General features: G+C 40.5%; 1 protein-coding gene and 1 long non-coding RNA gene across 5 annotated transcripts in view; one reads left to right on the forward strand and one right to left on the reverse strand.

The window, feature by feature from the left end:
- The window catches only part of LOC133498894 (neurogenic locus notch homolog protein 1-like), an 84,457-nt gene that overhangs the window by 30,866 nt on the left and 40,319 nt on the right, over positions 1–13,272 (reverse strand). For 3 of the 4 annotated variants that reach the window (XM_061816148.1, XM_061816147.1, XM_061816149.1), the window contains 5 exons: positions 11,112–11,234; positions 10,343–10,576; positions 8,017–8,172; positions 7,186–7,371; positions 6,462–6,575 (listed from right to left, as the gene is read on the reverse strand). In XM_061816148.1, coding sequence (XP_061672132.1) covers positions 6,462–6,575; positions 7,186–7,371; positions 8,017–8,172; positions 10,343–10,576; positions 11,112–11,234 — 813 coding nt within the window. Of the gene's footprint in view, positions 1–6,461; positions 6,576–7,185; positions 7,372–8,016; positions 8,173–8,315; positions 8,429–10,342; positions 10,577–11,111; positions 11,235–13,272 lie in introns of those variants that run through there. The other variant, XM_061816151.1, reaches the window with a different exon arrangement.
- On the forward strand, positions 8,561–10,319 carry LOC133498895 (uncharacterized). The gene is made up of 3 exons (XR_009794494.1): positions 8,561–8,650; positions 9,321–9,420; positions 9,530–10,319. It is a non-coding gene; the product is annotated as an uncharacterized LOC133498895 (long non-coding RNA).

The raw sequence follows: 13,272 nt of genomic DNA on the forward strand, positions 1-13,272 counted from the left end.
CAACCAGGTCAAGGTGTATTTTGGCTCCTGCCTGAAGATACCTGGGATTGGCTCCAGCACTCCTCCAATCCTTGTGAAGATAAGGGGCTCAGAAAATAGATGGATGATGATAATTTGATTTTATGATGCATTTTAAAATGAGCATGAATTAAATTTTGATAAATAAGAACTACACAATGTTTTTTATTTCACACATTTGAGCTCCAGTACATCTTGTCCCTTTTAAAACCAAATGAGGCCCATGAGCGGAGAAGTTTATCCACCCCTGGTGTTTTCTCACCAGACTCAAACTGCTCAGCCCATAATCTGCAATCTGCATGCTAATTAACAAATGTTAACACTATGAGGCCTCCATTTTCTCTTTCACTTCTTTATTCCAGGTCATTGAAGATATGAGGTATGGGAGAAAGAGGAACACTATATCAAGAGGGAAGGAGTGAGACTTCCTACTGACGAAGAAGGCTGATAGACAAAAGGGGGCCTGCTTTCTCAATCTAACACCAAACTGATGTTGCCTTTTTGTCTTCCAGCACCCACAAAAACAACTTTTTCTTCAGAATCATTCTAGCCCCCATCCTCCCCAAATCCCTTGAAAGAGTCAGTGCTACCCTTCACCCTCCTTGTGATTCAAACCCCATCAACAGGATTTCTTTCTTTATTCAGATGTTTCCCTTTTATCCCATTTTGTAATCAAGCCCTATTGAATCTCCTTAAAATTCATTACTTTACTATCCCTATGATGAATTGCTTAATTGGATAAAAAAAATGTATTGAACAAAACACCAAATATGCATGAGCGTTGCAGATAGTTGTTGTCCATTTGGGGTCGCCACTATCTCTGACTTTGCATGTGTGTGTCTTGAAAACGTGGGGCGTGGTTTGGTGAGTGACAATGGAGTAAGTGAATGAGAACGTAGAGTTGGCTGTTGTGAACTTACAGGTCAGCGGCTGGCTGTTAACTGACAGTTTGCGAATCTACGTCTTACGTGCCTCCGTGTCTGTTGAACTCGTGTTGGAAGAATGTTTATTGTTAATTTTGTTGCCGTTTGTTTAATGAAGTAATTAAATCTGCACTGATGGATTTCCACAATAATTAGTCAACAATCATGACGTTATTGTGCGTCAGCGATCATACACCTGCTACCGGGTAAGCTAATTCTGTTTTGAAGCAGACACAGCGTACTTTGTTATCATCTGTGTTTAGGTGTTACATGATCCTAAAGTTTGGACTTTCTCGGTCTTTTGTGTACTCGTTCCTTCTGGCTTTCCTCCATGGAACCAATTTATTTCTACATCAAGTAAGTAGTGCATGAGTCAGCAGTAACATTAGTTGTTTGTTTAATCATTTGAGTCCTTGTTGCATTTATGTGGCACCAATGACATAGTGGTGCAAAATCATTTTTCATTTTGTAATAATTGTAATTATATTCAAAATAATTATAAAAATGAAACTGCCATAGACATGCACTACATAAATACACACACGCACGCACACAGAGTGAAATCGTTCATGATATTTCAATTCAAACTTACAGAAAATGAAAATCCCAAATTAACCATCTCTAGAAATTAGATTATTACGTAACCACTCACTCACATTTGACAAGCGCGACCTTCGTGCTCGCAAATCTTATCGCTTATTTTGTGTAGTCTTGACATTAATTTACGTGTTTATTTCACAAAGGTTGTCAACAAAAACAAGCCTGCTCCTAAACAATCAGTATTCACCCGGAAACAGAAATGCAAGTTAACCGTTCCGAGCATGTTCGGAAGTTAGGCCAAAAGCGCATGTTCAGGGCTGCTTCACGTACCGCAAGTGCATTTACACTGAAAGCAATTCTGGGATATAACAGAGGTAATGTTTCAGTATCTAACTATAATAAGTATGGGATTGTGATTTACTTTGACTTGATCTCAGTTGTAACATTATACTAGTCTGTCCATATATCTAAATCAAACGGTCATTTTCCCCATGGTACACGTTATCTTGAAGTTGAAAACTTTTCCCTTGTACATACTTTAGGAAGATATAGATCATCTACTGCACTTTTCATTAATGGACTGAGAATAAATACCGCCGTAAATTACGCTAGATTATAACAATACATCACAATTGCCGACAGGAATGTTTGATCCAATATATCCCTAGCTTGTTGCCACTAATGCCGATTATGTTGCACTAAACTTTCAGCATTTTCAAAACATTGGGGGTATAGACCGTTCATATTTATTACTTGACAGGCCAGTGCATTTAACTTTTCTTCAGATAAAGTTTGTCAGATCAAGAATTTTTATTAATGAAAATTTTTAAATACTGTTTTATATAATGTTCCACTAATATCATTTGAAAATGGAAATGATCATTTCTGAGTTTGAAATTTTCTTTTTCTATTTTAGTTATGTATTTGTTTATTTCATTTTAAATTTACAGTTATGTTATATTCATCCAGTAAGTTATTTTTAGGTCTTGAGATTCGATCCATAATCACACCCGCAACTTTATCTGCGAGCAAGACTGACCACACCCGTACATTTTTCAAATGTGACTGTGTAACAATGAAGAACCAATGAAAAATCATTTTTAATGTACAAATTCGGCAGGATCTTCCCCCCAGAAAATTATTTTCCCAAGTTATGAATGAGGTTAGGGTTAGTAGTGTATTGATTAAAATGATTACCAACGTGGCCCATGTCCTTGGTGAACGTACTACTAGGACTTTGAAAGCTAATGGAATGAAGTGTAAAGGGACGTGTATCAGTAGAGCCGCGCAGACTGGAGGAATGACACGTTTCAATGGATCTCAGCGGGGTTTCCATGGCTATGGCGTGTCCAGAAATGAAAAGAGGGGACCCTCGTCTTGTTCCTGGGTCTCAACTGGGAGGGATTTACATTTCAAGCACGGCGGTTGAGAAACCCCCGAGCCCCCCCTTTTTACGACTCCCTTCCTGCTTCTGCAATAACAGTCTGTGCATCCTCCCGCCAAAACACTTTCACTGCCACCACTTCCTCACGTAACTCTGGCATTAAGCCTTGGTGTCCTCACTCTTCATCACAGCTCACGCTTTCTTTCTCTTGTTTTCTTTCGACAAGAGGAATCCTGCTTTGCTCCCACCCACACTGCCTTTGATCCAAAAAGAAAAATAAAAGAATACAGGAGGGGGTGAGAGGGTGGGGTGGGGGTATCATTTCCACCTCAACGAACATATTTGGTAAGTTTGAAGAAGCTTCCAATCACCCTTTTTTTCCTCTTTTGTTCCTTTGTTTTTCAGTCCCATTCCAGGTTTAGTAGCTGCATTCCTTCACTGAACAAAACATTAAAATGTCTGAATAGCGATACTCTCAAACTGGGGTCTAGGACAGGAGATGTTTCTTTAAAGTGTATGGAAGGTCCTCAATGCACCTTTTTGCTGATATTACACAGTTTTTTTTAATGCAGAATTCAAATCTGAAATCCGTTATGAAGGAAGGAAACCTTTTTCATTTTTCCATTATCGGGAAAAAAATGATCGCACATTGCTGCATCTGTCAGAAAAAGACAGAAACGAAGCGGAAACAGCCGAATAGGAACGTGACGTCAGAACCAGTGACAACAATGGCGAGCATTGGATTACATTGCAAGAACGACAATGAATTTTCCAACATTTCGAGCAATGAACACTATTTTGAAGGGTCCCACGAAGATGGTGAAGAATACAAGCTTTATAAAGGAGTTAAAGGTTATCAATTGGAGCCAGTTAGACGGCATACATGTTTGAATGCAGATGAAATAGCTGGCCATGAAGAAAGTGCCGCCAAGCACACAGGGAGCAGGATATGCTTCGTGTTGTAAACAAAGACTAGTAAGCATTTGTCAAGTTCTTGTTTTGGTTTACTTACTCATAAACTGATGAATAGTAAAGGCTTCGATATCCTGAATGTATATAAGAATTTTTCGGTCTTGTTTTAAAATGCAAATGCTGTGTATTTAGTAAATAGGTATGCGACCACCCAGCCGTTTATTGTACACTGCGATGGATCTGCCTGTGCATGTTTGTATGAGAAATTATCTAGGTCGAAACTAGGTCGAAGTTCGCAGACTTTAATTCATAAACACTTCTATTTTTTGGTAAAAACATCGAAAAGGTTATGCATTTTATGGTACAGTTGAACATATATTTTTGACATTACATATACTTTAAGAGAGTAAAGGAAACCTTTGAAGAATAAAAAACAATATTATGAGAAATAAGTTATCCATTATTTTTTATTCACTTGTTAAAATATGACTGACTATCTTGCAATTTTTTTAAATTTGTGAGTACATTCAGACAAGATTATCATTTGGGGTGTATAGTATGTATTTTTGGGGTCACTTTTTTGGGGGGGTGTAGTGCTGTTATATTTAATTTTAAACATGCAGTGGATATAAGCTCTACATTCTCATTTCAAATTTTGTGTTTTGTGTAAATCATTTAAAAACTTGTGGTATTTAACCAACATTCCAATTGATTTTGTTTTATGTTCCGAGGGGAAGTCAAAATAAACAAATGAAATAATGTGGCTGCACTTGTAACTATGACTGTTTTCAGACTGAACCAATCACAGTTCAGTTTTATTCATTTATTTTTTTTGGCTTTTGAACAGAAGCCTGATGGTTTTGTGCTATTACTGACTGTTATTTTGAACTGTTCATAATTCTCTCCGCCTTAAGGCCTTAGTTCCATTTGAGGAAAAAATGTTTCCTCAACTTTTTTGCCACCTGTCTTGAGTTTGAGTTGGAATGTGTTGCAGCTATAAAATCCAAAGTTAATGATTATTTGCTAAAAACAAAGTTTATAAGTTTGAACATGATTTGTAAACCATTGTAGTGTATTGTGTTTTCATCTGTTTAACACAATGTCCAAATTTCATATTGGAATTGGGTTTGTAAATCACAAACCCAAACGAGTGTAGTTTTTCTAAACATGTGTTTAAAGGTCTCAAAGCTATGAGTGATGCAATAAATAAACCAATGAGCTGACTACGGCCCGTCAGACACATTAAGAAAATTGGGCTGTTTTTGTCTCAAGTTTGCCCCGTTTCTACAAAAGAAGTTAAATGCCTAATAATATGACACTATAAGATTTGTTAAAAGAAGATTTCTACCAATATCAAAGCCCAAAACAGGGCTGACAATCTTAATCTGGAACAAGTTCAACATTTTCGACGCAAAATCTTCATGGTGTGGGAGAAGGAGACGTCTCCTGGAGTCATGACACTGTGAATTGTGCCGTGGAACAGAATGTAGCCAATCAAGAAGCGCCCTGACTCAGGAACAAGAAAGTCGTCATAATTGAAATCAAATATGCCTTACCCAATGCTGTTTTTTTGTCTAAAAGTGTTTTATCCAGATGGCAAGAAGCATTTTCCATAAGAAGATTCTTTACAATGGTCCCGCCTCCCATCCCTTTGCAAACTCATGTAACAGTGATGCATACGAGTAAGTATGGTCTCATTTTAATTTTTGTGAGATCATGTGTGATCATGCAAGACTGCCAGATTCAGTAAGTGGCGGAAAATAATATTTATTTTCTGTGGTGTTCTGTGTTGAGATTATTGGAAGACAACACACAACACAATCACAACTGTTAAGAGCCTTCATGTGTGGGGTCCGTCGCAGATAGAATCGTTTTCAGATTTAAACAATACTTATGTGTACCGGGACAACGCAGTCTATTCGGCATAAATCACTTTGCACAAACCTAAACTCCCGACTGACCTAACCCTACTTTTGCCACAAAGCATTATTCACCATTTTCACGTTCACTCTTGAAGCACTATTAGGCATTATGCGTTTTATGACACTTTTCAAATAAGCATCTAAGAGTGTTAATAGATGTATCCTCAAGCTATTGCCAACACCTTACCTGGGTCCAAATCTGATGTTGCCGTAAAAGGTTTTTTTATGTATGTATATATATATATATATATATATATATATATATATATATATATATATATATATATAAATAAAATGTGGCCCATGGCCACAAAACTTAGACCCATCTATTGCTCAAGTAAATTCTAGACCAAAACAATCCATGAGCTCCAAAAAATGAACATATCAACACACAATCAAGTCATTCTCACATCAACCAACTCAGCCATCTAACTTAGCTAAAAGATGAAAGGGGTTAGAAAGAAATACTTATAGAAAAAGTTGAAACTTCTCCAAGCCTTTCCCCCCATAGATTTTTCTTCTTCTCTCTCCTGCATTGCTTCTTTGGTTCAGGGCTAGCAAGGCCCGCATAAGCCTGCCTCAAGGCTTGGGATTAGAGCTCGTCCACAGAGCTGTTTGTGTCTGTGTCAGTGTGTTTGTCTTTGAGAGGAAGGGTAAAGAGAGCTCGAGAGAGAGGGAGAGAGCTCAACCTCTGTGCACCCATCCTATTTGCATCCCTCGCCTCCTTCCCCGGTCCACCCTGCTTCACCTTGGCGGCCTCACCTTTGGGGCACTGGCAGTGGAAGGCGTTGATCTTGTCAATACAGTTGCCGCCGTTCAGGCAGGGTTTGTGGGCACACTCGTCCATATCGATCTGGCAGAACTCCCCCTCATAGCCTGGCAAATTAGTGAGTGAGGAAGTAGGAGGAGGAACAGGCATTAGGCAGAAGCTGTATAAATAGAAATAGGCACAGCTTCTTCACTACGCTTTGGCAGGGCTTTCAACTTTAAACAGTTGATATGTGTGCGAGCAAATACAAGCCCAAATCATTCTAAAGTTAGGAGTCGGGAAAACAAAAACAAAAAGTGTTTGGACATTACGATTACGACGACAGCCAACCCCACCCGTTCAGAAAAACTCACTGAATCTGTTTAAGTCACCGAAGTGGCCTATTTTGAGTTCAACACGGCGAATTTCACCGAAAGGCGACTGATTTGCATGTATGTATTTACTCATTTATTCATACATTTTTTGTATATTCATTTTTAAAATTGATTCTTTATTTAATATATTTATTTGCGGCTCTTGCTTCGTGTGATGGGAACATAAAATCTTTCCCACAAAGTCCAAAATATCTTCACTACGATAAAGCATTAAGATTCAGCCTAGTCCAACCCCTGATTTATTACTCCACTGACCAATTACAAAGTGAATCCTACTACCCCTGTCCCATGTAGTGGAACCTGTCAAGAAAGTCAAGGTAGTTGCTGTTCCTTGGACACAAACCTGGCATGCAGATGCACTGGAAGCCTCCTATCTGGTCCAGGCAGGTGGCCTCATTCTTGCACGGGCTGGACATGCACTCATTGATGTCCAGCTCACAGCGCGGCCCCACGTAGCCCCGCTGGCAGATGCACTGGAATGACCCTTTGGTGTTCATGCACTTGCCAGCGTGCTCGCATGGGTTGGGACCTGGTGAAAAGATTGAATTTCAGAGACAAATATTTCTGGAAAAGCAATTCATATGGCAATTTTCTGACAGTACCACTATCACGTCACAATTATAGAAACCCTCAACACGATACAAAAATGCACAATGCGCAGTGTTCATCATATAAAAGATTTCAGAATCAGTTTTTATCCAAACATGAAAAAAAAATTACAATATTCAAATTAAATATGTCATTTTCACCAGGGTTGATGATTCTTTATTCTATTAATGTGTGCAGATCGCTCCAGATGTGTGAAAATTGGCTGGAGTAGTTCAGCTCTGACCAAAGAATCAGAGGATGGAAAAATGCTGATGAAATTGTGGACCAGTTAACTGCCCCCATGAGGTGAAGTTGAAATCTGATTGGTTAAAGAAATAGTCCTGTTGATAATGCAGTGTTTTCCCAACATATTCACAATTAACTATTTTTACATTTTATATTATAATTATACTATTTTATAACTACAGTGTAGCCAAGGCAAACGCAATGACGGAACAAATATTGGTTGTCATTGTAGGAAAGCAAAGAACGCCACCTTTTAAACTGTCTTCTTTTGCAAGCCCCCATTTAACTGAGAGTTGATGTTTGGTGCGAGAGTTTTTTTTTGTTTTTTTTTTTGTTTTACCTAGCAAGCACTCGTTAACATCTTGATCACAGGACGCCCCCAGGTAGCCCAGAGGGCAGGTACACATGTGATTCCCGTTGACGGGGTTGGTGTCGCAGTTGGAGCCCTTCTGACAAGGGTTGCTGATGCAGGCGTCATCCAGCTGGCACAGCAGACCTGCAGTCAAACGCAAACTCTTTGAAAAATCTGTCCTGAGGGAACGTATATAAATATTACCCGAACATTTGCGCATTTGCAAACTTAATGGCAAGTACATCTGCAGTCAGAGGTGATTAGTAGCCAAAAACGATTTATCTTACTTTAGAATAATGACTCAGCTAAAAGTAACATTATTCCTCCAAATAGTTACTTGAGAAAGTCAAAAAGCAGTGGGGAAAAAGTAATAAAAAAGTGGTAACTTCCAATGAGTTGTTTTATTTTTGTCATGATCCTGCCGTTCCAGCACGAGCTGTGCGGGTGCGCTGATTGGGGCGCACACCTGCGTCTCATGCGGGCTGATTAGTCTCTGTATTTATATCACCCCGATGACGATTGGTCCCCGCCAGTTCGTTGCTCTTCATGTCCCGTTCGTGTGCTCCGGTATCCCTGATCGAAACTGTGTGTACCGACCTTCGCCTGTTCTCCGACCAACCTTGTAAGCCTGACTCCTTCGTTACTTCTGCCTGCTTTGATTGTTCTCCTGTGTACCGACTCCTGCCTGTTCGCTCACCTGCTCTCTTCGCCCGACGTCCCAACTACCGCTGCTGCACCGGACTGCCTGCTCGATCCCCTACCTCTGCATATAATAAACGTTTCTCCTTGAACTCCCTGGCATCTTACGAGTCCTGCATTTGGGTCCTACTCTCGTTCCGATGGGACGTGACAATTTTTTATAATCGGAGTAGCCAAATAGACAAAAAATGAAATACTAATGTGGTAATTCAGATATTTCCCCAAAATACCACTTGACTGAAAACAAGTTTATATATATATATATATATATCCTAAAAAAACACATAAGGCAAATTCAGATACAGATGACAGCACATTCGACAGCAATTCTTTTTTTCTAGGCTGGGAGGTAAAAAGATTGTGAGGCAAGGTGCATCTTCACACTTTGATTTGCATGGAGTTTTTTTTTCTTCCTCCTGTTAGTATCACATAAATTAGTCACTTTGAAAACTTTGAGTTGATCACCTTTCTTATAATTCTCCTTGACTGTACATTCCTTAAAATGTAACATAAATCCACCAACATTTCGTGTTTGGCGATACTCTCTCTTCATGTGCAGGGCACGATAATATTGCGTCTCTCTTCATGTGCAGGGCACCATAATATTGCGTCCATGCTACCAGCCAAGGTGCATTCTGAAGTGACCATGTTTTGTGAGCTGGGGGTTCTATGGGCAGAAATCCAAGGGGGCAGGTATTGAAGACAGAGCTCCATCCGAATCTTGCTAACCGTTTAATGTAGAGAAGTTCATATTTACAGTACTGCGCAATAGTCCGAGTCTACCATTGATTTGCTGTTTTAGTGATTGCCCTCACTGGTGAGGTGTTCCAGGCTCATGGCACCTGGAGGAGACTTGGGGACAGACTGGAGAAACTGACTCCCTGTTGCGCTGTGATCACCTCAGGAATCCCCCAGAAGAGCTGAACAAAGTGGCTGGGGAGAGGGAAGACCGTGTTTCCCTGCTTTAGCTGTTGCTCCCATGACTTAACCTTGGACAGGTAGAAGTATATGGATGGATGGATTCAGCGATTGCATAATGGGTGTAAAAACTATTAAAAATCAAGATTTTTAGTACATATAAAAAATTAGAGGAAGCTTAGTGAATTTCTTCTCTCTCCTCCTCTAAAATCCCTGACATCATGAAACTCTTATTATATGACCAATGCTGCATTACGTTGGGTGCCATTTTTTAACTGGAATTACACTACTACACAGCACTGAGAGGGTAGCACTGTATTAAGACCAATTGGAAGGTCCTCCAAAAACCACTGGAGGAGACAAAGATCAAGAGTAGTCGAATGACTGAATTTCTTTCCTACTGCAAATGTGTCAGATGTTTGTGGATTTTCAGAATAGGAAAATATTGCTTCTTTTCGAAACAAGCACATTGGTTTTCCACCCAAAAAAAAAAAAAGCCAACAGCTGACACTAACATCACCAGACCTTACGGGTGTGTTAATTATGAGATTGGTCGCATTTCTACCTTAATTCGAGCCAGGAAAAACCCCGATACTCATGGATTCTTCTTTGGTACATACACTCCACCATAAAGCTTCACAGAAGTTGTTCAACACCCAAGTCCCCTGCCTCCTTGGGGGAGGTATGTGTGACAAACCTGTGCGGCCATGGGGGCACTGGCAGAAGAAGGAGGCCACACGGTCGTGGCAGGTGGAGCCGTGGTGGCAGGCGGCGCTGGCGCAGTCGTCAATGTTCTCGCTGCAGTCATCTCCTGTCCAGCCGTTGACACACACGCACTGGAAGCTGCCGTAGGTGTTGTGGCACGTGCCACCGTTTTGGCAAGCTTTGGGCATCAGCTGACACTCATCCACGTCTTCCGTGCACAGTTGACCTGCAAGGGTACAAGTGCTTCATGCAGTGTCTCAGTGAAAGCACTACAGCAGGAGTGGGAGTGGTGAATGCATGGTTCTGTTTTTTGAATTGTAAATAAAAATGTTTGATGCTTCCACTTAAGAAGTCTCTCTCTATTTGAATAAATGATCATAAAATTTATTTGAAATAATACAATTAAAAATGATTCTGACTTATTCTATTTAAAAATAATATCTTTAATTTGTTGCATTAATTTAGATTTTTTTTGTAAAAATTGGTTGGCCTAAATATACCACCAAAAACAAAATCTGTTAATTGCTTTAATGTAAAATTAAAAAAATATTGGTAAAATAAACTATAACAGACATTTATTATATTATACAATACTTTTAAAACAAAAAATAGCATTCATTTCAATTTTTGTTTCATTTTTATTTTTGCCTAATCTTCTTTACAACTGACCTGCCAGTTTAAAAATTAATAGATTCATTAATAATGTCCCTTGACCGTGAACGTTTACCCAGCCTTTCTCTCGAAGCTCCAGAGAGACTAACCTGTGAATTCGGGCTGACACTGGCAATTGTAGGTGTTGACTCCGTCGACACAGGTGCCGCCGTTCTGGCACTCGTGACCCGGGCAATCGTCAATGTTGTGGTTGCAGTCTTTCCCCGAGAAGCCTGCCAACAGTCAAAGGTTTCCCAATGTTAATATTAACACACAGAGTGGGCCCCTCAGACAGTTTTCAGTTATTCTTCCAATCTCCTGGTATGGCTTTCACAGTAATGAAACTGCAGTTAAATGTGGCTGTCTTTTTCCTCCTATCTGTGCAGCTGAGGTCTGTGGCAACTTTGCCGCGGATCAACAACCACTCAACAGCTAGTGAAGTTCCATGGAGGGAAACAAAAACGGAACAGTTTTAGTGGTAATTGTTGAGAATCTATGGTTAAAACGGTTACTGGGTCAAGACTCCATGATACACAAGTCTTCCTTTTTTTCCTTTCGGCTTGTCCCGTTAGGGGTCGCCACAGCGTGTCTTCTTTTTTCATCTTAGCCTATCTTCTGCATCTTACTCTCCATCCCCAACTGCCCTCATGTCTTCCCTCACTACATCCATAAACCTTCACTTTGGTCTTCCTCTCGCGGTCTTGCCTGGCAGCTCCATCCTCAGCACCCTTCCACCAATATACTCATTCTCTCGCGTCTGAACATGTCCAAACCATGGAAGTCTGCTCTCTCGAATCTTGTCTCCAAAACATCCAACTTTGGCTGTCTCTCTAATGAGCTCATTTCTAATCCTATCCAACCTGCTCACTCAGAGCGAGAACCTCAACATCTTCATTTCTGCTACCTCCAGTTCTGCTTCCTGTTGTTTCTTCAGTGCCACCGTCTCTAATCCGGACATCATGGCCAGCCTCACGACTGTTTTGTAAACTTTGCCCTTCATCCGAGCAGAGACTCTTCTGTCACATAGCACACCAGACACCTTCCCCCAGCTGTTCCAACCTGCTCGAACCCGTTTCTTCACTTCCTTACCACACTCACCATTGCTCTGGATTGTTGACCCTAAATATTTGAAGTCCTCCACCGTCGCTATCTCTTCTCCTTGTAGCCTTACTCTTCCCCCTCCACCTTTCTCATTCACGCACATATATTCTGTTTTACTTCAGCTAATCTTCATTCCTCTCCTTTCCAGTGCATGTCTCCATCTTTCTAATTGTTCCTCTGCATGCTGCCTGCTTTCACTGCATATCACAATATCTTCTGCAAACATCATGTTCCAAGGGGATTCCAGTCTAACCTCGTCTGTCAGCCTATCCATTACCACTGCAAACAGGAAGGGGCTCAGAGCTGATCCCTGATGCAGTCTCACCTCCACCTTAAATTCTTCTGTCACACCTACAGCACACCTCACCATTGGTCTGCTGCCATCATACATGTCCTGTACTATTTTAAAATACTTCTCTGCCACACCAGACTTACGCATGCAGCACCACAGTTCCTCTTATGATAATCTCATAGGCTTTCTCTAGATCCACAAAGACATAATGTAGCTCCTACTGACTTTCTCTGTACTTTTCCACTAGCATCCTCAAGGCAAATAATGCATCTGTGGTACTCTTTCTAGGCATGAAACCATATTGTTGCTCGCAAATACTTACTTCTGTCATGAGTCTAGCCTCCACTACTCTTTCCCATAACTTCATTGTGTGGCTCATCAACTTTATTCCTCTATAATTCCCACAGCTCTGAACATCCCCTTTGTTCTTAAAAATTGGAACTAGAACACTTTTCCTCCATTCTTCAGGCATCTTTTCGTCCGCTAGTATTCTGTTGAATAAGTTGGTCAATAACTCCACAGTCATCTCTCCAAATTGTTTCCATAGCTCCACTGGTATGCCATCAGGACCAACTGCCTTTCCATTTTTCATCCTTGCTAGTGCCTTTCTGACTTCCCCCTTACTAATCATTGGCACTTCCTGGTCCTTCACACTTGCCTCTTCAACTCTTCCTTCTCTCTCGTTTACTTTATTCATCAACTTCTCAAAGTATTCTTTCCATCTATTTAGCACACTACTGGCACCAGTCAACACATTTGCATCTCTAGCCTTAATCACCCTTACCTGCTGCACATCCTTCCCATCTCTATCCCTCTGTCTGGCCAACATTTCGAGCTCCTTTTCTCCTCCTTTCATGTCCAACCTGGTGTACATGTCT

The sequence above is a fragment of the Syngnathoides biaculeatus genome, chromosome 4, assembly GCF_019802595.1.
Source record: "Syngnathoides biaculeatus isolate LvHL_M chromosome 4, ASM1980259v1, whole genome shotgun sequence".
Lineage (NCBI taxonomy): Eukaryota > Metazoa > Chordata > Actinopteri > Syngnathiformes > Syngnathidae > Syngnathoides > Syngnathoides biaculeatus.